We start from the raw sequence: 26,315 nt of genomic DNA, 5'->3' as shown, positions 1-26,315 counted from the left end.
GATGTATTCACCCTTCTTGGCTTCACTCAGCCAACCGTTCTGCTTGGATGTCTGAAGCCCAAAGCTTTGATAAAACAATTTAAGACCAAACCACATGATCATGTGTCTTTATTATACAATTATCTAAAAGAACAAAAAAACTGCCAACACAACTTGGTGTCAGAAGTGGGATTCCCTGGCTGGTCGCCGGAGTCTGGGTGAACAGTGAACACAAAAGGAATTTGATTTTAGAGTGATCCAGTCAAAGCCTGGGCCTGAACTCAACAACAGTGACGTCAACACTGATCTCCAGTTACCAGGATGGTTTATTGGCAGCCGTTTCTGCTTAAGGCGGCAAAAGCATTAGATTCAATCGAGCTGGTGACTCGTCCAGAGCGTAGCCTGCCTCTCACCCGTAGTCTGCGAAAGGTTCCAGCAACCCCCTGTATTTTGGATAAGTGGCTGAAGACTAAGCCTTCAAAAAGATGATTGAATAAACTGCTTGCCTTTTAAATACAAATAATGTAATGCAGATTATGTACAACATTATCTGGCACACACACACACACACGCATAAAAAAAACTTTCACATTTGTTTATTGCCACATTCCTTACCCAGTAAGCAAAAACATCATCACTCACCCTTCTTTGGTTGGACTGATCTAGTGATCTAAAATGACATTAGTTCAATCTCTCAAAAGCCCATCTGCACAAGATTACGTGTCGAGTCGTTATGAAAGGAAGCGGCGAGGGAGGGTGGACAGCCAGGGATTGAACAAAATCAAAACCCTGTAAAAAAAAACACAACAACACAGCATTCACACCTCTCACACACACGAGCCTGCAGGCACCATTTTAGCATTTGCAAAGAAACGACAGTATCAGGTTCTTGTCAGACTCTGACTGAAGAGAATCTATGTGCAACATCCTGTCGACAGCATCGGCCGCTGGCATCTGCAGTAGCAGAAGGTTATTTCGGCTCGACTCTCGTCTATATACTAAGAGTGTTGAGAGCTGGAACTAAAGTAACAGCCTCCGACAGGTTCTGGTCCTGACTTCCTTTACTCTGAAGAACCTTCTGCCGGTGCCTCTCCTCCTGACGCTTCTTCTTCTCTTGCCGCTGTTGCTCTTTCCTCTGCTTGTTAGATACCTGGACGTAAGGAAATTAACATTTTATTCATTTAAATTCATTTCATTTGTTGTTTCGTAACAGTAACAGTTTTTTCTGTTAATTAAAGTTAAAATAAATAAATAAAATGCATATTTTTTAAATCTAAGGTGTGGTTTGACCTGCGTTTGCAAAAATATCTAAATGCAATAGGTTTGACGAAAAGGGCCTTGTATGAACGAGGACAACGTTCAAGTGGAAAATCAGGAGGTGATCAGTGAAATGGACCTTTGATCTTTGAGCATTGCTGCCCTCTGTTGGTCGTTTGTGTTCCCTGCACTCAGTCGTCGCGGCGCCGCAGGATGAGCAGGATTCTGAGCCGCACTGGCCCTGGCAGGATTGGCCCAGCATGGAGCCCACGAGCCACTCAGCATTGATGGTTGCTGCACTCAGTTGGAGGAGATTCTCCTCATCACCTGAGGGAGCAAAAACACGCAAATAAACACACCACTAGAAGAAGAACTGGCTACTGCTAACATACAGGCTACCGTGTTGGTGGGAAAACATTTAGCAGAACAACCAAGCTCGATTCCTCATCGTTCCATTTCGCCTGTTAATTCTGCACGCATCCAACGAGCCAAGTGTAACTTATGACCTGGAATCCCTCGACTCTTGACGGAGCTCAAGATGACGCTGTCCTCCTCTGGCGCTGAGGACGGTGGGTTTGTCTCTTTGTCTCGCCGGCCATCCCCAAACTCGCGCTGCTGTCCTTGTGAATTTGGCAAATTCTGGGAACGGGATTAGTGAGAAAGCATCAGAGACCCAGGCTGGAAACAATAGGTAGAGTATTACAGTAAGAAATATAAAAAAGAAATGTCACGATGCACTGGCTATAGGGAGCGCACACCTCTCCAGATAATCTCACCTCTATGCAGAGCTGAGCTGGACTCTCAGAGTTATCCCCCGTCCGCCTCACACTATCGTAATGATCTCCGTAGCGGTAGGCAATGTGCAGCTCTCTGCACACGCTCTTCTCTGCACCATTTATCTGAGTTGAGAACAGAATGCATAAAGCATGAGCAGTTCATGTTGTAATAATGACGCCATCGTTAAGGCTTCCTCTCACCCTACCTCCCAAAGTGCCGTGTTGAGCTGATGAATGACCACTTTCACCTGTTGACTTCGAGCAAAAGCCACGATGGCGTCATTGCCGGCGAATGTTCCAGGCTGGGTGAGGTTGGACACTGTGGGGGGGGGGGGGGCATGATAGAATAGTGAGGCATGACTTTAGTTAAACTCTCATATCTCATCACAGTATTGGATTCGATCACATTTATTCAGCATCATTTCATTACGGTGCTGCGTGAAGGGCACGTCGTCCTCGACGAAGGGCTCAAAGTCCTGCCGATGGGACATCATGAACTGGACAGTCTCTTCTCTCAGCCGGAGGTGACCCCGAGAATGACCTTCTAGCTGGTCACCGAGAGCTCTGAACAAGCAGTTCCTGCGAAGAATAAAGAAAGTCACTGGTCTACGCGACGGCCTCGAGTTCAACTGCGGAGGGGCCGAGTGTGTTACAACTGCAGTTAATGGGACTTGTAATTGTCATTGCAAAATGTGGCGGTTTATTTTGAGGCCTCCTTTCCCAAACTGCTTGCTTTTTCTGATGTTTTCCTCTGGATCGATGCTGAAGACATTTTGCTCCTCTATCCAGGCTTGAAGCTAAGCTATATATGATAAATGTGGAAGAACTACGTTACGGTACAAAGGACGTACTTCAAGGGAGAAAAGGCACAGCAAGAAGACCGTCTCTCTCACCCGTCTCCAGGGACTTCTCGCAGCTTGAGCCCCAGCGCCTGGAGTTGATTGGAGAAACTGACAAACTCCGCTCCCTCGTCACAATCCTGGGGTCGGTTCTTGCGGTCCTTCACAATGGCCCGCCGCGCCGCCCGCTCATCTCTCTTACGTTCAAGTTCACTCTTCTTGTTGCTCCGGAGAGGCTTCGGCGTCTGTTTCCGTGACATGTTGTCAACGGTTGTTTCTGTGAACCAGCATCAAAGCCTTCTTATGGGAATGAGCTGACACGTGCATTAAAGGCCGGGGATATACCTGCAAAATATTCACACACAGAAACAGAGGAGGGGGGGGGGGGGGGGGGGTCATTATTTAATACAAAGCTGGACTCATAACACGAGTCGTAGCGTCGATTTGGTGCATTTAACCCTTTACAGAGTTGTACTTTGAAATCCGCGTGGTCGGTCCCTGATGTTCCATCAAGAAATTCTACACATTTATAAATTGTGTCAGAATGCTGTATAGCAATTCTGAAGCCTCAGTGCTAACAAATGGAAATCTGTCTAAATCCTTTATAGGCGCCCCCTGCGGCCGCTGATTTTTGCGTTAGCATTGGAGCCTCTGGCGGCCGCCATCAGATACGATACAAACATCAGTGGAATTTATGCTGGAAGAACAGAACACAAATTACCGTTATATACAGATGATATATTATTACCGTCGTCAAATCCAGAGAGAGCTGTTTCTTCATATAGTCTCACTTTCTTTGATTTCAGGATATAACGTAAATTGGGGGAAATCAGAGAGAATTAATGTCAGGTTTGTGACACTGTAAAAGAGAGAAAATCAGAACCAAGCCCCAAAGATTCAACCCAATAACCACTGGAATGCAGATTTATCTAACAATGCCGTTATCAATAATTTGTCCAGCAGTGATCAGGAAGAATTGGCAGTTTAACTGGCGTCCTCCAGGCTTGGTTTATTTAAGTATAATGATTACTCCAGCATTAGACAATATAATGATGGAAAATATCTTCTCCTTTATTCAGAAAATGCTTAACAACATTCTTCTTTATTAGGCAAAATAAATATTTATAGCAATATATATGGAACTATATTGCTTTCCCTGACTTGTATGTATATATACATATTATTTATGTTTTATTTTTCTATTTCTTTATTTTTTATTATTATTTTATGAATCATTCGTTTTGTATTGTTTTATTTACATATATATGTGTGATATTATTGTCTGCATAAAAAAAAAAGAATTACAAAAAATAAATTATACACATTAATAATAGCTATTGGACCGTGTGCTGTAGATTTGTACTGATTTGTTTAATGCATGCTGGAAAATAATAATATATAAGCTATTGGGTGACACTTTATCTCTTTGTAAGCTTTCACCGACAGCGTGAACCGCTCATGCAACGGGAAGCAAAGAATGGCTCGTTGACTTGGAATCAGTGCAGAAAAGTTGGATTTGAATTCTTACTGAGTTTAGGGCCATGAAATGAAAGAGACCTGCACCCGTTTCCCGAATAACCTGAATGGCGTTATATTGATTGAACACATCTAGTGACTGTAATCCTCAAAAAGTATAGCGTATATAAAAGCTAGCATATCTAATAGTTATTAACGCTGGAGTGTTCTGTAGCTGAGTACTACTGTACAAACCAAATTCAAATATTACATAACAAATATTTTAGCTGACTTAAACAAAACTATCATTTACAATTTTGTTAAATGCCGGGCATCAGAAAGCCCATCTAATGTGAAGTTACACGATGCAGCTCGCTAGCAGCGTCCGGCGGATCGATACCAAATCCTTGTTCCGTAACTTCCAGAGTGTAACACGAACAACATAAAACATGCAGACTGATGCTCACCTTTAAAAGTTTGCGCTCGGAAATATAGAATTACGTTACGGCGTTTCTGCTCCGAATGGGGGAGCGACCGTTCGATTGTTTACAATTGTTGTTGTTCCGCATACGTTTACGCGCGTACGTCAGAGACTACGGAAGGGGAAATGGGACAATTGAGCTTTTATCTCTAGCAAGAGAACTGACTGCGTTTCCTTATCACGAACGCCTCAATTATCTGTGTTTTTATAACAATAGAAAAAATACCAGCAGGCGAAGAATATTCTAGTACCTCATTATTCAAATAAAATAATAATTATATATATATATTTTTTTTTTATAAGTTGGCATCAAAGACAGCAGGCATACATCATATGGTGTGATTCATTGTAGCCGTTAGGAAATGATCACACGGTCTATGCATGGCCTGAAGGCATTATTGTGCACGGGCAGCAATAAGCACCAACTTCCTGAGTGGAACAGAAGAGCAGTCAGCCAAGCATGGACCACAAATCATTTATACAGCTACCGTGTACACGCTGTGTGTGTGTGTGTGTGTGTGTGTGTAAAGCACCCAGCAATAGCAAAACAACACATTATATTTCACAATGTTTTGTTTGACTGATATAATTTTTTCCCATAAGTTTACAGTCTTCTTCACTGACCTTTTCCCAAGATGATTTGAGATATCAGGATGATATGTGACAAAAGAATGGGACCTCTTTGTACAATGACAATTCTGAATTCCTTGTAATAATGAAAAGGTCCATCCTGCCAAATTAAACGACAGTTCAACATAGATGATGATTCAATAACAGCTGCTACACTGAGTTTGCAGCTGAGATCAAGTGCTCCAAGCAGGATTAGTGCTTTAGTTTATGCCATAGGATCATAAAGTTCCAGATATCTACCCCATATTGCAGCTTTTTTTGGTAGACTCTGAGTTTTAAAGGATGGTGGCTTGACCAGAAGGCAGACAAATTTATATGTGGAAGATAATTAATAATTAAGATACTAATGAATACATCCAAATTGTATTTGCATTGATGCACTAAAGTTTTTGATATATTTGCTACTAAAAATATGTAATCTAAATAAACGAAAGGTTTGGAATATGTCAGATACACTGTTTTTTTCTTCTTCCAGGAAACATGTCGTCTAACTTTTGAAGACCTTGACCTGTCAATCATTTTTCTGTTGCGGATGTAAGCGTTCTTTGTCTCAGATATCATCCAAAGTTGAATGCTTTTAATTTTATTAATACTGATGCAACTTTGAGTTTGTGTCTTCCATTATAACTGTGACTGGATATCAAATCCTTTTACTACTGAATCCTTTTACTACCCCCCCCCCCCCACCCCCGTTTTACCCCCTGTAGATCTTAATTAACTCTGCTCACACTGGTGCCCAGAATGGCGCTGGAGGAGGTGACAAACGAAATAACACTGGCAGCTGCGCCTGTGGGTGCAACAGCAGATGTTTGCATGTCGATATCAGCAAAGGGTGCATTTCAAATCGGGCCATACGATTGTTTATTGACCGTTTCACGTTTCCATTTTTACTACTTTTTGCAACATACATGCAAAATGTATGATTCTTTTGAACAATTCCGAACATATATTATTATTGAGGCAGCTGGTAAATGCCGGTGGATGGATGGTCGCTGTCCGTGGTGCTGAAACAATGGCCTCCATTGTAGCGACGGCACGATGCTGGTTCATCGTTTCCCAATAGCCGATTGACTGCATGGATCATTTGGGAGCTGCTGGTGTAGATTTGATTTTGACAGTCCTCAAATTCAGATCTTGATGTACCGAAGATGCTGCTGTAACCAGGGGAAAATTATACTTTTATTTTTGTAATTGAACTTCACCAAATCCTTCACTCTGTTATGTTTTATAACCATTTCGCACACCCGTTACACTGCAGAGGAATGCAAGAAACACGAGGAGCTGCTGTGTCCCAACGTTCAACACGTCCTCCTACCTTTTTTCCCATTCATTTCTTAACTGCTTACTCCTAAATCCAGGAATCTACTGGACCCTAACTCAAGACCCCAAGTCGGATTAGAACCTGTGACCCGCCTTGCTGGGAGGCAACAGTGCTACTCACTGCACCACCGTGATGCCCCTCTTTATAATGCATTTACACATCATATGTTGCGATTTTCATCATAAGGTAACTATTTTTACAATCAGGAGTCACACTTTCACTTTGAGCCTATAGCAAGACTTTATATAGAAACGCGTTTTGTTGTAAGGGATTTTTTTTTAGAATTGATAACCCCTTTAGCTGCTTCCTTAAAGATAAAAGCTGCTAGAGAGATTTAGAACAAATTCATGGGGGGAAAGAGGAAGGGAGAAATCCTTTGGATCACTTTTGACGTCGGTTCAGTGCATCTGCACGATGAACGAACGTCCCGGCTGATGCCATGAAGGCAGTTTGCAGTTCTGCCTTCCCACGCCGCCCACCGTACACACTCTACACGCGCACAAGGATGGATGGAAGGCGCAAAGCCACATGCACTCGCACTTGCACAAGAGGTGGGAGTGGATGCTCTTGCTGCTGCTGAAAGCCAGTATGGGATAATCATGCGTGTCTGGATGCGGGCCTTGACGCAGCCGCCGTCGCGGGATCAACATCGGACTGTGGGCGCTGGCGGGGACTAAAGGAGCTGTCTGGACCTCCGTGTCGATGTTATCCAGCAATCCGAGAACACCGAGGGCGGTGGTCGTGAGAGGAGTCGGTGCGGCTCTTTGAAACGCGCAGGAGATACCGAGGGATTCCTTGGAGGGCGTCGCGGGGAGGTTTGGCTGTTTTCTTTATGCGCTTTTCAAGCCTGGATAGAAAAAGAATCGCACTCGGGAGAACCGATCATCGGTGCATCGGTAATTAGGAGCGGACCGCCTATAGGAGCGAACGGCAGACGCATCTGACCGACCGGGGTGGGGTGGGGGGAGGGGGGGGGGGGGTACTTGGATGGAGAGAGGGCGCAGTGAGGGCTTGAGAGAGCGGCTTGGCGTGCTTGGGTAGGAGGGGACGGAGGGAGACCGGGCAGTTTGAAGGGACGGGGAGCCAGGAGCGGCGCGGCGGCTCCATGCGCGGCTCCTGCCGGGACAGCGCGCCCAGAGCCCAGCCGGAGCGTCTCCACCGCCGCGCGTAGAACCCCGGGCCACAGGACGGCGGCCAGTTTGGAAGTTTTTGATGCATATGATCACAACCACCATGATTTTTATGATTCTTGGTGCTTCAGTTGTAATGGTAAGACATTTCGCACCTCCCTCAACCACAGCAAGCGTTTCTCATTCTCTCACGGAGGCCAATAAGCCTCATGTTAGATCAGAGTATTAGGAATGTGCCCAAAATGTGCCACATTTTTTTATACATTTTTTTTTGCAAATCCACTGCTTAAAAATCGGGCGGATCTGCCAGTGCTATCCCCCCCCCCCCCCCCCCCATCCTTAGCGTAATTTACCCAGATACATGTAAGAATCCTTCCCTGCCCGTAAGAATAGCCTCGCCTCCCGGCTGACATGTCCCGGCTGACTTGCATGGTTCTTTGCAGGCGATAGCCTGTTTAATGGACATGAACGCGCTACTGGATCGCTTTCACAACTACATCTTACCGCATCTGCGAGGGGAGGACCGCGTCTGTCACTGCAACTGTGGAAGGTAAATGCCATCACGATATTTGGAATTAACACAGAGCTGTGTGTGTGTGTCTGTGTGTGTGTTTATTTTATTTATTTGGTTTTTTTTACGCGTCAATTCTTAACTGCTGAGGAGGCCTCGAAGATTTCTGGCGGCGAAGCCCCCGCAAAGCCAAACCCGCCACCAGCCTGTCTGCGCTCCGGCGCACCGGCGGACGCGTTCATACACGATTTTATTTATTCGCTCTTACAGAAAATCGCTCGGTGGCGGCGGCGTTTTCTCTATTGTGCACGTTTGCAGCGAGGATTTCGGCTCTGCTGCATGTACTATAAATAGGTAATGAACTATATGAGCGATATAAGGCCGGTCAAACACAATCCGAGAATCAAGAGATTAACGCAGGCCTCCACGGTGTCGGCCAGAATATAACGCCGCTGGGCCAATTATGATGGTGCGTGTTGAAGCGAAGCGGTTCATGGGTTATGGAGCTGAAGGGCTGTCAAGCCTGCTGTTTGCTGTCATAGTGAAGGCACGTTTGAAGGATGGGGGGGGGGGGAGCAGTAAGACACTCATTAATAAATTAATTTGGATTTTATTAGTATTGTGCCGTTTCCACCACCGCGTAATGCGCGTAATAATCCAACAGGCTGCAGGTGTAACCGAGCAGAGAGACCAGTAGGCTTTTATGAATTCTCCAGTGTTGAAGCAAGATGTAAAGTCCTTTAAAAAGAGTGGATTCACACTCGTGTGTGTGTGTGTGTGCGTGTGTGTGTATGTGTGTAGGTATGTGTGTGTGTTTGTGTGTGTGTGTGTGTGTGTGTGTGTGTGCTGCTACCCTGCAGGAAAGCATGAGCCATGAGGGCAGGGCTGCATGTCTCCGCTGGTGTTGTGTTAATGAACAGATGCACATTAAAACAAAACAGCAGTGTATACTGCAGTGAGGGGGGGGGGGGGGGGGCTGATCTACTGTCAGTTCATTACCGCCATTCAGGGGCCAGAGAGGGCCACTGTGTGTTTATTCTGCACAGAAATAGGTTGTCTGTTACATTATGTGTGTCTGAGAGGAAATAAATGCTCCACACACGTGGACAGAAATGTGTGTTATGATGGACTATTATCAGTGATACGCCGAAAGACCATTGTTGACACTGTCAAAAACATTACCAGCAGGAATTTTAGCCCCCCCCCCCCCCCCCCCAAAAAAAACCCCATCAACATATAAGTATAGTTATGAAGCCAAATTAATGTTCGGCAAACATAAAGTAGATAATCTAGTAAATCTCCAAACCACAGGGCAGTCGGTAGTTACCTCCAGAATACTCGAGCCACATGGTGCCTTTCACGGACTCTGAAACACTCCTGAATGGCTGCCAGCCTTCTCTTTTCACATAAACCACAAAGACAGGATACGAGTACAGAGTTAGCTGAGCTTCGGTCACCTGCCCTTCCTTCCATGCAGCGAGGAGGCGTCGTGACGCCCACGGCACTCACCTGATCAGGCTTGAGGGCACATCCAGTTTCATTTGGCAGCCCTTGCGCTCTGATTTGGATCTAGCTAAAGATTCTCTGATGGGCTGAAGACTTGCCTACAGTATAATAACAGTATTTAATATTATGCAAAAGTACCTTTACTGTAAAATGCTGACACACAATAGTTTGTAGAGGAAAGATGAACAGGACTATGCAGGCAGCATGAAATAATCGCTTTATTTGTTTGCATGTTTTTAGACAAAATCTGACTTCAGGGAAGAAAGACAAACCTGGGAGAATGTCTTGGCTTCGTTTGCATCTAGTTTGGTATTTTTCATCAAATGTTTTGTTGTTAATGGACCTCAGTGGCTGCATGGCTCAAGCCATCAAGGTCCAGAAGTCTGATCTGCCACGTGGTGCCACTACTACTTCCGTAAAGTACTTACATGGGCTGTCTAATCCCAACATATTCAGCGCTATAAGTGCTCCAGTTTGTGTGTGCTGCACCTTCCGGAGGCCATTCGTCACTTAAACGTCGCAGGCGGATTTCCTTTTTATTCTGTGGAATGAAGCTTCATTTCCTGTTGAGATGATTTTTTATTTTTTCCCTAGAGCTGTTGAACACAGTCCGTTAACTCCTGCCAAAAGGGAAACATTCAAGAAAACTTCCAGTGGCTCAAAAAAAAAAAAGAAATAGCTACCAGGTGTTAAACATATCAGATTTAATTTATTAGGTGTCATAGCAGTCAGAGATGGAGATGGGTAAAGAAGATATTTGTGCCATCATGCAGAAAACAGCGCTACAACCTAGTGGCATACACTGTGGAGCTCAGTGGGGGGGCAGGGCAGGGACCAGAGAGGGCTAATTCATGTTAATTTGCGTCTGTTATTATAATATTATATGTTGATGTGCAAGATATAAAATCCTTTGTTGATCCTCCCCTGTCTGTGCTTGCCCCAGGCATCATGTCCACTATGTAATCCCGTATGATGGGGACCATTCCTTGGTGGACTCATCAGAGAACTACTTTGTGAGTGACAGTGTGACCAAGCAGGAAATGGACTTGATGCTGGGGCTGCTGCTGGGCTTCTGCATTAGCTGGCTGCTGCTGTGGCTGGACGGAGTCCTACACTGTGCTGTCAGGGCCTGGAGGGCGAGCCGGTACTACGGTAAGTTCTGCGTTGTCTGCCAGTCTTCTGCAGATGCATATTAAAGCAACAAAAGCATGATCTCCACAGTCCCTTTAATATTGTACAAGTCTTTTTATTCATTTCAGATGTGTGAGCTGAGATGAGATTTGCATCGTGTTTATTTTACTCAGAGATATTTATAATGAAAGGAGTATTTCTGTCCACCATGTTCTTGCATGTGGAAACACTTGCCAGGTTAACACAGCATCAATGCTCGGCCCATATTTGGCTCGTCTTCGTGGCCTTCCTCTTGTAAAGGAAACCCTCCAAATGTGTGAGGATTCATATCTGCTATTAGTAGAAGTAACTCCATACTTAAATTGCTGTATACTCATCTTGGCAGCCGTTCTACATCAAATTGTCTATCATTGATAGTCCTCTTATTTTTTCGTAGCATTCATAATAAAATAATAGTGCTATAATTAAGTTTAATTACTATATACTTAAAATATTAGGTATGTTATTTATGAGAAAATGACACTGTAATACAGTAGGCATCTAAAAAAAACATGACAAAAGTTATTTTATACAGATTTAGGGCAGATAATTAAAAAAAAAACAAGTCATTTATTGGAAAATAGGAAACAAAATAATTCAGTTCAGTTTTGTTTTCATAAATTTCTTTCCAAAACTGTTCCCATTAAATTCTAAGAGGTGTTTACTTAAATAACATAATGTTTTAATTTTGATGACATACAACAGCATGCCAGTGTAGCACGTTGTTCCAGTATATCCTATCTGTCAGCATCAAACTCAGAGGCCAGTAGTGTGCTCGGAAGATTCAATTCAAATGTATTACTATAGCGCCAGATCATAACAGAAAGTTATGTCAAGGCACTTTACAGGTGTAGCAGGGAAAGACAGAACCCAGGAAGGAAAGAAAAAAAAGGAAAAAAATTCCCTTTAACAGGCAGAAACCGTGGACAGAACCTAAGACTCATAGTGGTCGGTCGGCCATCTGTATGGACCGGCTGGATTGAGAAGGTGTGAGAGAGCGAGGGAGGGGAGAGAGAGAAAGAAAGAGAGCGAGAGAGAGAGGACAGGTAGGATAGAGACGGATAGAGAGTGATCAAGAGACAGAGCAGGAGCAGACAAAAACATAATGTAACACATAAGCTGCTGAGCAAGATACTAACTAAAGAGCTGCTATATAAAGCTATAAATGCTAATGTTGTTGAACCTAATCAAATCCGATCTTTTTTAAAAAATATTTAATTGAAAAGATGAACAGAACGTTCAAAGTTTATTGTTTTGAATTCATTCTGAATTTGAAGAGTTGTAATGGGAATTTGTCCTTTCTTTTGACAACTCTCAGTAAGCTTTATAACACTGAGGACACCAATCATTTAAGACTGGACTGTTCAACTGTGATTAATTCTATTACTGGCACTTTAATTTTTCTACTGCGACTGGTCAAAATAAAAAAAGTCTGTCCTGGCATTGAATCATGAGGTATGAAGATCCTCATCCTCTTCCTGACTAGAATATCTTCTTAGCTGTGTATGAATTTAAATTAACATTAACAAATCAGAAATTAAAATTAATGTATGCTCCATTCAGAAATGAAATGTGTCCATTTACAGCTTTACAGTGCTGGCAGGAAGAAAAAAAAAAGTACTATTGTTCAGACTCCTAAAATGTGTAAAAAATGTGTTTCTGTACAGTGCTGATGGATTTTGTTTTCTTCACACAAAGCTGTCGATTGAGGTCAGCATGTTCCATTTGCAAGCAGAATTAAAATGGAGCAGAACCCACATCCTAAAAGACACAAACCAACAGTGAACTAAACAGGTTTTCGCAGTGTACCAAGAGTATTTGTCCCCATGCAACAAATCCAATTAGAGAGACGGAAGAATGTCAGTCAATCTTGATTCAAGATTCAAGAATTGGATTCCAGCTCACCCACATAGATGTGGGTCTGAATCTGCCAAAAATAATTAAAATCACACCGTGGGTATGCAGGGCCTTCGATCTAACTAATATATTTCTTTTGCCTCGGGAGTAGCTATATGTCCCAGAAATGTCTTTTGTGTCAAGCCCATGCAGTCAAGCACAGTCACGTGGTTTGAACCTGGTCCCGTAGAGCCCTGCGTGAAGTAAGGAACATGGATGTTCAAAGACATGACGACGTGAAGCGAACACTCGATATTAAATTCATAGTAAAAAAAAAAGAAGGATTCGTGATGTGTAAAATAAATAAATAACAATAACAAAAATATGAAGTCAATTAAATAAACCAAATCTGATATCGTATGAAAGGAAAGCGTGATATATGAAAAATAAATGAGTGAAGGTAAACATGATAATGTACAAAAAAGAGAAACAGTAATAAAGCAAGCTTGATAATACATAAAAGAACAACATGAGAAATGAACATACCGGTAATACTTAAAAACTTAAAGGATGCAAAGGACGAGGTGAAGTGGAGGAGGTTGAATTGCTGTGGCGACCCCTATCTATCTATCTATCTATCTATCTATCTATCTATCTATCTATCTATCTATCTATCTATCTATCTATCTATCTATCTATCTTCTGAGAGATATATTATAATTTACAATTACAAATATTATGCATTAAGGCTACATTACATGTACTAGGTTGTAGAAAGCCACATATTGTCCTTGGGTGTAGATGTGCGTTTTGTCTACGCCACATTACACTGAAGATAACATAAATTTAACATAGCATAAATTAATGTGATATACTAACTTAAATTTAAAATCAAAATGTGTGGTTTTTTTTGTGTGACTCCAGCACCTCAGAGACTGGATCAAATAGAGAAATGACTCCGCTCCCACCATCTGCTGTAGTGGAAGCTGTATTCTCACATACTGTGTGTTTAACTCCAACCCAGAGTCATAGTCGCTCCTTAATTTCCTGTTTCCTGTCAGGAAACTATTTCCAATCATGTTCTGCTGACAGAAGAATGTACAGTAAGTTAAACCAAAGCAGAGGAATGCGGCAGATTTAATGACACGCAACATGTGGCGTACGGCTCCGCCAGCTTCTTTGGCTTGAGTGGTTGTGCAGAAATTAGCAAATGCAATTTAAAAAAAAATAAAAGCCTTTCAGTGATTCTAAAGCTAAAGCAGCTATTAAAAATGTGTGAAATCGTGATACGACAGCATGAAATCCCTCAGTCTGAAGAAACATCAAGAAGAACCAACAGCAGGGAGGATTAAGCATTGTGCTCTGGCAAAGACGCTCACCGAGGAGATGAGCATTTAGTGTTTTAGTTTCTCACACTCACACACTGATTTCACAAGCTTTCACAGCCAAGATGAAAGTTTCCTGCATTCGGCTGGCACAAATGATCTTAATTTAGAGCTACTGAATATTGCAACAAAACTTAAACTCACATCAATTCCTGCTGCTTTCTGCAAAGTGTTGTGGTGTGGCCCGGATCCTCAGCTTTGCTGTAAGGATCATTCTAAAGTAGGCGGCTGTGCACTGGACACTAAGCTAAGCTACTACCTGATGGACAACACCAAATTTTCTTTTTTTTTAATCAAACTGAAAGGGGACTTAGAGTGTGGGGTTTTGTTTTAGGAGCTGCTACTATTAGATTGTGTTGTATTGCTCATAAGTGTAGCAGGTTTGCTGGCATTGTTTCAGTACAGTCTAACAAAAATATATGATCTTTAAAAATAAACCCAGAGTACGGAACATCTATTTCATTACAGCAGTTACAGAGTGTGTGTGTGTGTGTGTGGGGGGGGGGGGGGGGGGGGGGGGAGGGCTGCATGCAGCCTTCTTCTCTACTTGGAGGGAATGCCCCTCATTTGTGTGTGTGTGTGTGTCAGCCATGACGTTGATGCTAGGTCAGCCTCGTTTAGCCTCCCGAAGATGAGTGAAGGTGAGGCTGACAGAGCGCAGAGATGTGTGAGTGTGTGTGTGTGTGTGTGTGTGTGTGTGTGTGTGTGTGTGTGTGCGTGCATGCGGGATGGAGATGCTGTCACAGCCCCACCCCCACATAGACACATACACTCCTCCAGAGCTATAAATAGAATGAGAGAGAGAGCAGCTGGAATCGCTAGTTAGAAACACACACACACACACACACACACACACTCTGCATTGAGATACACATTGCCCCCCCCCCCCCTCTAATTCTATCTCCAGCTCCTCCTTTCCCCTCCCTCTTCACTTATTGAATCTTCTCCTGGCCATTTCCTTTACGATGCTTCCTGCTGTAACTTTTTTTTTCTTATCATGGCTGCTCTGCTCTGATATCATCAGAGTCTCTTTTTTGCAAGAGCAACACAGAAAATGGGACAAAAGGATGACCGCTCGGCCTTGCCCTCCCTCTCCCTCCCCCCATCGTCAACACGGCACAACATCAGAACCGCCCATTGACTTTTCTCACCTTGCATTGTCACGCCTCTCCCGTCCCCATCGCCATCCCGTAATTCAAATGAGATGAACCCTTTTCCTTTGAATACCCTTCAGAACAGTCCCTGTGGACAGCGTACCCATTCACAGCTAAAAATAACCCTGTTCCTCCTCAACCCCCCCCCCCCCCTCTCCACCGCCCCTCCTTATGCTCATCCTGTGCTACTGGGTTTTCTGTCTGGGGCTCTCCTCTCCGTTTCTCTCCCCGTTGTCTCTGTGGACTTCGCTCAGCCTTGTCAGTAATGTAATGATCAAAGGCAGCATCCTGGCCCACTTGAGGAGATTGATTCCATTTACTATCATCACCCAATTTTTCAGAAGTTCAATCTTTTATCTCATTGCTTTCACTTTGCCCCCCCACCATTAGAATCTCTCCCCCCTTAGAATCACACATTACGCAGCTGGTACGATGGCAGCAAAAAGACAACAGCTCTGTGGGTCTGAGGTCAGTGTGGAGCACGTAACTCACACTTATGCTGCGCACTATAGAGATACTTACATTTTACTTGTAAGTATCTTGTCATTGGTTACAACTAATACTTCACACACCTCCTCGTGAGTGAAAGCTGAAGTTCACCAGAGAGCAATTGTTCAATTTAGGAGACATTTCCAGCAAGAAATGATAAAGAATGGTATTAAATCTGCTTGACAGAGTTTGATAGTCAAGTAGGTGGGAGTGACGATGAGCAGAGGAAGCTCATTGGTGCTCTGACATGTGATAATGGAATCAGTATCTCAGAATGATTCAAAGCAACGTGAACGGCCGACCAAAGAATAAACCATAGAGCCCATCCTGGGGGCTACAGGGAAGCCAGTGTGCTCCTCTTATCAGCAATGTTTTTGTGTGACTTGGTTTGAACACAGTTGCCCCTGACCTTTAACCTTTTGCTGTCTGTCTGACCTTTAGCAACATAACTCAAAATGTTACGGATATATCTTTGTGAACATTTCAGGAAATGTTGGGAATATTACCTGGAACAGATGATTACATTTTGGTGATGATTACATTTTGGAGTCTCCAGAAGAGACCCTGGATTCTGGATCAGTTTGAAATTTTAGTTAACATTACAGTAAATGGAGCTTGTTCCTTGATATCTCGGTTGATTATTGACCGATGTTTTTGGAATTTTACACAATCGTGTAGGGTGGAGATTTCTATCTCAGAAATAGATCTTATCTATCTTATCTTATCTTATTGAATTTCATCCGGATTGGATGCGGACTGTGAATATTATCGAGATTTTTCGCTGCCTACTGTGCATTTAATATTAGAGATAGAGATTTCTAACAAGCGTCGTCTCATAGCTGAGTTAATGAGATAAAATAAATGCAGCACAACAATTTTTGGTGTAAATCACAATATAAGGCGACTGAGGAGCTTGGCGGAGGTCCGAGTGCTTTTCTAGTCTTTTTTTCCAACAATTCTTTTTAAATTAAGGAGAAAGACTATTGGTCCTAAGCTAACACCTGTTGCCCCGCTATTCTTCCCCCAGATACCCCGTCCTGGTCATGGCTGCCCCAGTTCTGCAACCTTCGAGACCTCCGCCGTCGAGCCCAGCTCAGACAGCTAGAAGACTCCAGCGGCAACATGGTCCACATCAAGCAGAAGCTCTACCACAACGGCCACCCGAGTCCACGCCACCTCTGAGTCTAAAAACAAAATAACAGCGACAAAACTATGCCCAATCACCTGAAACCACTTCTACTCTCCTCACCAAGACCCCCCCCTCCGTTCCCAATCTGTTCCTTGGCCAACTATTGCCTCAGACAAAACTGGAAGGAAAACTGCCCTCCCACTTTTCAGAACATGGCGCCCTGAAACTTGCACGACAGGACTTTCTTACAATTACATTTGTCCCCTGTCAGCACTAAAAAAAAAAATAATCCCAAACTGGAGCAAGATGATGAATATTTGTGGCCATTAAAATCTTGGCTAATGTCCACGTCCACCATTGTTAGAGGAGAAGAAGAAAAAAGCATTTCTATGGGTGTTTCTCCTGTATAGAGACAGTTTCTGTGTTCATTGTTAAACTCGGCATGCTCTTTTAGAACAGGGTCAGATGTGGGCAGTGTGTGTGTGGAATGGGGCAGCAAGATGAGTGTTAGGCTTTGGTTTTTTTCTGTGATGGGTGGGAGAGGGACAAAGTTGGTGTTGGGGAGGGGTGAGTGAGAATGTTGGGTTTTTGTGATGGTTAAATTGCTGCTTCTGTAAATAGATATAAATACAGACAAGAGGGATTTAGCTGTCTTTAAAGGGGGGTGGGGGGGGGGGGATTTCTGTGAGTCACTGATGAATAGGAAACCTGATAGAGGGACTGTGTCAAGATTAGAGGGACGGAACAGAAAGACGAGTTTGCCTGAAAACAGGATGTGAAACCATGTGATTTCTGCTAAAACACCGATTAATTAACTTTGTTACTTAGTGAATTAACTGAATGTATTAATTTTTCCTGTAAATATGTGAGGGGGTGGGGTGGGGTGGGGGCCGGGGTGGGGGGTGGCTTGCACGGTTGTGGTCGGGGTTCTCTTTGCTATGTCGTCATTTTCAGTGGAGACAGATGGCGAAATAAAGGCCAGCCTCGATGAGTCTCTCTCGCTCACTAACACACACAACACACAACACACACACACACACACACACACACACACACCCGCACACTGCTCGACGACGCAGTTCAATTTTCCTTATCCAATTCTCTCACTTATCAGAAGCAACCAGCCTATCAGCAGAGGGAACCCTCACCCGACCCCCCCCCCATCCCCTCTCTCTCTCCAGACATTGCTGTTGTGAGGATGAAATGTCTGTTTTATTAAAAGTGCCATTGAAGCACAACGGTGACCTCTGATGTTTTGACTGTGTCATTCCAATCCCGAGACCGCCGAAGAGAACGCGCTCTCACAGAGAGCGACGGCTGATCGGACAGAGGCCCTGCTGACGACTGTCTTTCAGCAGATATTTCATGACTAGCGATGACAATGACATTCTGATGGGATGGAGAACAACCTTCCACTATTATCCAATGGATCAATATTTACAGCAACAGTTTCACATGCCAGCGTTAAGATGTTAACTCAGCCTAAAATGGAAATTAATCAAAGATGATAATATTACACAAATGTAAAGTGAGTAAAAAGAAAAGTCATGCAGGAAGAGGAACGAGTGAATGTTTGTCCATTTGTTGGATCTGATTCCATGATTGATCAGTAATGTGTTTAGTTGTTGAGCATCATCGGCAGGTTGCCAAATTCCAATGTAGGTTAACCCTACAAATGATTCGCTCAGTAATTGATGGCGGCTCTGAAAACCGACAAGAAATGAAACATCATCCGAGAATCAGAAAGCCTGGATATGAGCCGAAAATTCTACAATCTTTCTCCAGAATTGCTTTCTGCAAATTTAACTGATCACACAAATTGCAAACAGATTGGAATACGCTTCTGGCTTAATCATTGATAAGATAAATATGATTATTTTTGTATCTGATAGATGAATACTGCAACGCTGCTGTCGTCATGAAGTCCCAGGAAAGGAATATTCTGAAAGAACTAATGCAGACTTTGAATTCTAGCCAGAACTGATCAGCAAGCATGGGAGGACATCTAATCTTTTTTTTTTTTTTTTTATGTCAGCTACATACACACAAAATATCAACGATGACCAAGCGAGAGAAAGGAAGAAAGAAAATAATCAGACAAAATTAGTACCTCTCAAATTCCTTTACTGAAAATCTATGCCCCGAACTCTGATACCTTCATGTTGGAATCCATTCATGAATAGAAGAACAATGTGACTGTCTGAAGCTGGTGTGAATGTCAAAAGCCCTTCTTACACACCAGCATTTCGATACAGAGATTCAAAGAAACCATCTCATTGGATGAGAAGTGGATGGAGGTTTGTCATCGCCGTCTGCCTGCTGTGCGTTTGACAGTGATTTTCTCAGTGAGATTGGGTCCAGCTTCTTCGGTGCTGATTTGACAGCAGCTGGACTCTCGAGTTGCTCTGGCTGCGCTGACACAGCAGCCTCAGCGGCGACCTTCCGCTCTATGTTAGCAACAGCTCGCCGAGCTCATCTTGTTGGGGTTTTTGTTCCCTGCGGTCTTTCCTCCTTCTGTAGATTCAGCTGCCATGGCAACAGCCCCAGTACTGTCAAACCCCTTGACCGCATCTATTGCTGCACCTTCCGTCGCTTCAGTAACCTCTGGCGTTTTAGAGTGTCTCTCCCCTACATCCTCTTTTACAGAATCACTCTATCATTTCAAGCTTCTTAGTAACCACTGCTGCACTCCCCTCCTGTGTGATTGCTGTTTGCAGCCACCTTAGCCACTTTACTAGTCCTTGCTTCAGCATCTGTTACGATGTTCGATGTGGACTCATTTGAAATTTGCTCTACAACCATTGCAGTACCAACTTAGTATGGAACTTCCTCTTAGCGCCTTCAGTTTCTACACCATTTAGTGTCACTGGACACCACAACCACTGCAGCCTTTGGCTCCTGTACAATATTAACAAGCTGATCAATCAGAGATTGCAGACCCTCGCCCAATCTCGCAATGTTAAAGAATCCTTTAAAAAATTCTAGAATCTGGATCCAGATCCGGATCAACGCCATTCTCGGGGAGGACCGGGCCACGGACAGAACCTTGCTTGTGTAATTTCAAGTCGATTGGGTTACTAGTTTTTGAGTTATGCGCGCGGACAGACAGACAGACAGACAAACAAACAGACCCAATTGCAATACCCTCGCCTCCCCTTCGGCGAGGGTAACAACAACCACGACTTCCTTCTCTGGAGCAACAGCTGGGACTGGTCTTTCCAAGTGTGCTACAGAATTCCTTTCCTCTTGGATTATTTTCCTCTTGGAGAACAACCTTCGCCCCTGAAGGCAGAGTGGCTTCTTCTGTTTCTGCAGTATGTGTCACAACCTCCTGACTTTGCAGTTGAGGTTTTAGTTCCAGTGTAACTGTGCAGCAGTCCTGGGCTGTCTTTCCTACAGCCCTTTCCAGCCTCCACACCTGCTTCCATCAGCAGCCATCAATTTTCTGTGCATGCTGCTTCATGGCATCATCAGGTTTTGAGTCAATCATCACTTCAGTCAAGATTCAGAAGCGTATGCAACAGGCTTCCAGGAAAACAAATTGAAATACAAGTTATTGAGAAATTCAATTCACATTTTGTGTTACTGACCTGGCAACCGACACCAAGTTTGGAGATTTCCTTACCCGACACGCCTTTCGCTGGCTTTGCAGTGTCAGAACATTTTTGTCCCAAACGGAGTCATCTCGAATCTCCTGTTAGTAAATCACCTCCGGTAGGGACCGGCAGCAGTGCTCCCTGTCTCCTCGAGGTGGCAGGACCCAGCACAAATGTATCAAATACAGGCGTACCATTCGCTCCTTCTCCACCAGATTGGTAAAGCCAAATTAACAATCTCGTCAATACGATCATTAATGGCCCAATCAAACTGTTCTGGCTGATTAGCAGCAAGCACCAGCATGAACCTGAAGAGATACAACAACAGTACTTAGAATTCCCCAGCGACCTTTTCATATCCACACCACAAAGTTGTGAAGAATATGAGATACCTACTTGTTGTTTTGCTCCCCAGTGCCAGGAGCAGCACTCCTAATCTCATTGTGTAGCTACTATGCCATGACAATAAAGGCTTTCTATTCTATTCTGGAAGGCATTGAGGGCAACTCTGAGGTCCTCACTGATTTTCTCCTGAGATGCAAAAAAAAAATCCCGACTCATGAATATATGATTAAAACACTGGGCAGCATCACCATGCACACAGCACTGCAGCTGAACTTATGCTTATGCAGGAATGCATCAGCTTCATCTACAAACAGCAAGAGACTGCAGGGAACCAGATAATATCAAAGAGAAGAACAGTCATTTGAGTGCTTTTAATGTAATGAGAGGGGTTTGTGTGCTACACAACATTCAGGGTAACATTTAAAAGCTGATACTCATTTGAGTACTTATACAGTGAGTGCTACTGCAGCAAAGTGCCAGACCACGGCCGCTGGGCTTGGCCCAGTCAAACGCTTTTGTGCGTGGCAGCGGCTCCATCACGCCCCATGGGCGCGACATCCCCCCCACCTTTCATGATGTCACAATCCATCCCTGAATGAAGAGCCATTTTTTTGAAAGGTAATGAAAAGAGTTTGGTTCAAAATATCAACTCTGACATAATAAAATACATATATTTTAAACAGAATGCATTTTTAATTTAATTCATCAACATCTTAAACATAGATGTGAATGATTTTTAATAAAATCATTGATGTGGCGTTTGCTGTGCTCAGTGATTGATTAATTGGTGCGTGTTAAAAGCAGCTATTCTCCAATGCCTATCAAACAGATAAGTAATTTTAAGGATGTCAATATGACTACTTTTGTGAATTACAGGGCTCGCATTGAAATTGAATGCATCAAAGCCAAAGCCAAAAATAAATAAAGTTGAATAAAAAGAAAATCAAAAGATATTTTGATAATGCCTGGGCAAAAAGTGTTTTTCCATACATCGGGACGTCTCTGGACAGGCCTTTATTCCTACTGCTGTTGCGAGTGGCGATGACAATGCCTCTTACACGTGTTAAATGAGATATTAATGCATCAAAAACCACTAGCAGTTGATGCTTCACACTGAGCACCGTGCCCTCTACAGAATCCCTGCTTCTCAGAAGGTCAAAAGGTCAAATAAATGATGAAAACAGAGGAAAAGATCGAGTGATTATATCACAGTGTAATCTCATGTACTAATATATGTTAGTTTCAAATAACAACACACAAGTAGTGATAGTGTAGTTGCAAAATATACAAGCTATATCACCAGTGATCAATCTTAGACATGGATTTACTGTGGCTGTGAGTTTGTCCCAGTCAGAGACAAGGACTCTGAACCCTTTCCCAAACAACATGCCTGTCATCCTGCCAAGAACAAAACATCATGATCACACCCACTGCCTCTAATAGGCCTTCCACACCCGCTAAGACCCACCAGGGTTTTTGTTTAACGCCTTTTTACAGCTCAGAGGAACACAGGAAGACGTCACATCAGTTACTCTAAGGATTTTTCTCCCACTTTATAGTTTCAAGGACAGTCTTTCTAAAAGCTGCTGGACACAGCAGCTTATAGGCGGATCTGGTCCCTGATCTGGTCCCGGATCTGGTCTGTATGCTCACACGCCAACTGAGCACGGGCTTCTGCCTCCGATTCAATGCGAAGAAGGTCATTTCTTATGTCTCAGTTCCATTTCATGTTGAACAGCAGCAAAAGGACCAAATATTATTATTTGGCATTTAAACTACTTTAAAGGTTCCTTTATGATGAAAAACTCACTTTTCCCACGTTTCTACACTATTATGGTGGGTCTGGGTTATTATCAACCCAAAAACAGATAAATAAACCATCCTGCCAATCCTGCATAGTTTGAGTAGGTCTGCTATCACGTATTGATACACGTCTGGAAGAAATCTCCCCCACTTTGACGGCAACCCGGGGAAACGTGCACAAGACGTGCGTGCGTCCCTGTGTCTGCGCTCTGCGGGTCCACAGAGTAGAGAGAGCAGCAAACACTGCTATGTTGTTGTAACGTTCTTTACCGCAGCTACTAGCTTCAGAGAACAGAAGAACAGAGTGGATAACGTTTTTTTTTTTGGTGGTAATGTTCCTAAGCACTTTGAGCAAGACTGCTTTAGGAATCTCGGACAATACAACGCTGGACAAGCAATGAAACTTTATCTAAAAGACGGAGCACTACCATCTGTCCAGGAGAAAAGTGGAGACGAGGCAGTAATCTTGAGTATTTAAATGTTATTTGTTCTCTCTACTCAGTTACCTGTTTGCTATTTTGACCAAAGACTGTCACAGATTTTTCATATGTGCCCAGAAACTGCGTTAACTTGTGGAAAAATTGTATAATATGTGATCTTTAACACTATCAAAATGCAGGAGCTTGCAAAAATGTGTGAGTGACTCACAACAGAAAAACGTTTGACAGTCATTATATATTAATATACATTATAAGAGTGTAACACCTACTTAACATTGGCATAATATGCCCCAGAGTGATTCATAAATGGTTTGTGAGATTCAGTGGTGCCAGACTGAGTCCATTAAAAGTGAATATAAATGTACGGTAATAGCATAAACATGAATGAATGAATGAATGAATGAATGAATGCTTTATTTCAAACGTACGAAAGTGAATCAATCCCTAAGGTGCCTTCCAGTCCTGTCGGAAATATAAATCATTTATGGTTTAGACCAGGGGTGTCAAACTCATTTTCTCCAAGGGCCACAATAGCATTATGTTTGCCCTCCAAAGGCCAAATGTAAACCATAACACAGTAAAAAATGCAACTAAATGTAATGTCATTTAATGTAAAATAAATGTAACTACTCCTTAACCTGCTGTTAAATAACTATTTATTTTTTTATTTAACTCTTTTGCCGCCACAGTAATTGATGTCACTTTTTGAAAAGGTTGTAATTTAGAAAATGTTAGAGATAAAGCCATACTGTAAATGAGAAAAATCATAAGTATGAACCAAAGTTTGTGATGGGAATAAATTAACACATCTAATAATGTGGAAAAGTTCCATTCAAATGCAATCGTCACGCAGGAACAAAGATAATCGATACAAAATCAAAGCAAAACCAAAAAGCCACCACCTTGTCTTGTCATGGACATGAGCAAACCCAAAAAAAAGTGGGCAAGATAAAGAACATTCCCTGAGTCAATGCCGCAGAAAATATGTCACTTTCAGGATCAGCACTGGACAGCTCCATATCCTATATCCTATGGAGCTGTCCAGTGCTGATCCTGAGCACCATATGTAGCCGGGATCAACATTTCAGCACATGCTGGAACAAAACCAAAAAAGTTCAAATAACTTTCAATAGTCACCGCCAGCAGATTATTGATTTCCAGACTGCAGCGTGTTGCTGTTGTTATTGACATGTTGCTGAATTTTTCTGTTTGATCAGTTCACTACTTAAGTTACAAACATTGCATATTCAATTGTATAGTTGTAAACATATATGGATAGATTATTGTTGTTATTATAACATAAATCATTTCAATTGATCAGGTTAAGAAAACCACACGACTCCATCGATCAATAATCAAACTTATTCAAGTAAATAATATTCAATAATAAATAAATAAAAATATCATCCAACACAAGATATGGCATTAACCTTGTTCAAAACTCTTTTGTCACAGTTGAGAGGAGCAGAACTGCAGAACAACCAACAAATGTGGGCTGTTAAGAACATGTGTGGCAGATGCAGCATTTTACAAGTTAGTTACTTAAAGGGTTACCCAGTAACTCGCAAAAATATATCCACTTTTGAAGATGTCAGCCATCTGTGTTGCCTTGAGTCGAAATGTTTTGGCTGTTATGCTGGCGTGACGGTGGTGAGTGTAAATGAAGTCTTTATTATAGCAGACATTTCTTATGAGCTATCTTTACGAATGAGTAGTTATTATGTGTTTGTAATTCGTCAATTATTCCAGCAAATCATTATTTTATTTTTTATCTAAGCCATGGCACAATTGACATAGATAATAAGTTTACAGTTATACTGGCTTAAACAACACACCCTGTTCCACTTCTGTGTGTGTGTCAGTGGGTTTTTTTATGTTAACCACAAAGGTACATTTTGTATTGCAAACTAAAACTGTCCACTTGTATAACGCAGGCCTGCTCCTGTGAACCTAGATCCATTTAGGAGTAACTCCTACCTTCTAAATCAAGTCGTATTGATTGTTTTGTCGTTTGGCAAAGTAAAGATAACGTTTGCAACTTATAATTCTAAAGAAATTGGTCATGTTTGCTTAAATTGATACGTACTGTAAAACTTAGTTAGGAAAAAGCAAGGGTTACGTCACTACGCATTCACAGTGATATAACGCTGATGTCAATTCCTCAGTCGAGCACTAGGGGGAGACTGTATACCTTCTTAAAATATAAATATAAGTTTTTCTTCTTCCCACTCCTTTTCAAGCACTATATAATGTATTATTTGCTATTTTTGTGTACATGAACTTTGGTGTTTGTTTTGGACATATTTTTGTTGGGTTTTTGTTTCTTTAGTCAATATATGGTTTCTTGTACGCAAAACGGTATATTGTTTTGTTTTGTTTTTTAATTTTTATTCTGCTTGAAACAAACTAATAAATAAAAAATAAAAATAAAAATAAAGTTTAACAACATTTGTATATGCTTTGGTAATTAATTCTATGATTTATGGATTTCATGTCATCATTTTGGTTGTAAATGTTGTTGTACTATTTTTGCCTCCTATTTTTGCTTTATTGGTGACACTGGCACTTCTTTAATCCATCCATCCATTTTCATCCGCTTATACGGGGCCGGGTCGCGGGGGCAGCAGCCTAAGCAGAGAAGCCCAGACTTCTCTGCTTCTTTTGATAACATTCCAGTCAATGGAGCTTCAAAAATGTGTTCCTCAGTATCTCGGTTGATTACTGACCACTATTTATGGAATTTGACACAGTCATGTAGGGTGGGGGCCTATATCTTTGCAGCGAATTTCATATGGATCAGATCCGGATTGCGGATATGATTATATCATATAAACATGGGTGTACACTTGCATTTATTCCTACTGTGCATTTAATATTAGATGTAGAGATTTCTAACAAGCATTGTCTTATATCTGAGAAGATTCTGCATCGGCGCATGTCAGCGGATTTGTTCTATCTTTAATATCTAAGGAAACAGATCCAGTTGAAATCGGGGTACATTGTGACAACAAAACGATTTCAGTTTTGGACACTTTCAAAAATATCTCCACCAAGGAGGTTCTGTTTTTGTAGGACTTTGCCAA

The 26,315-nt window shown here is 42.5% G+C and overlaps 2 protein-coding genes and 1 pseudogene across 2 annotated transcripts; 1 reads left to right on the top strand and 2 right to left on the bottom strand.

The window, feature by feature from the left end:
• Nucleotides 1–98: 98 nt before the first annotated feature.
• Nucleotides 99–3,111, bottom strand: otud3 (OTU deubiquitinase 3). Its single transcript, XM_068747081.1, has 7 exons — nt 2,906–3,111; nt 2,443–2,591; nt 2,219–2,331; nt 2,013–2,135; nt 1,743–1,875; nt 1,376–1,563; nt 99–1,129 (listed from the first exon to the last, which is right to left on the bottom strand). The coding sequence occupies exons 1-7, from the start codon at nt 3,109–3,111 to the stop codon at nt 971–973; spliced, it is 1,071 nt and encodes a 356-aa protein (XP_068603182.1). The 3' UTR covers nt 99–970.
• A 4,839-nt stretch (nt 3,112–7,950) lies between these two features.
• On the top strand, nt 7,951–17,101 carry tmem240a (transmembrane protein 240a). The gene is made up of 4 exons (XM_068753074.1): nt 7,951–8,007; nt 8,312–8,418; nt 10,829–11,037; nt 16,947–17,101. The coding sequence occupies exons 1-4, from the start codon at nt 7,951–7,953 to the stop codon at nt 17,099–17,101; spliced, it is 528 nt and encodes a 175-aa protein (XP_068609175.1).
• A 3,374-nt stretch (nt 17,102–20,475) lies between these two features.
• On the bottom strand, nt 20,476–21,536 carry LOC137906819 (ATPase family AAA domain-containing protein 3-A-like; annotated as a pseudogene).
• Nucleotides 21,537–26,315: the final 4,779 nt, after the last annotated feature.

This window comes from Brachionichthys hirsutus, chromosome 2, assembly GCF_040956055.1.
Source record: "Brachionichthys hirsutus isolate HB-005 chromosome 2, CSIRO-AGI_Bhir_v1, whole genome shotgun sequence".
In the NCBI taxonomy this organism is placed as follows: Eukaryota; Metazoa; Chordata; class Actinopteri; order Lophiiformes; family Brachionichthyidae; genus Brachionichthys; species Brachionichthys hirsutus.
This window is presented reverse-complemented; position numbering and strand designations above follow the sequence as displayed.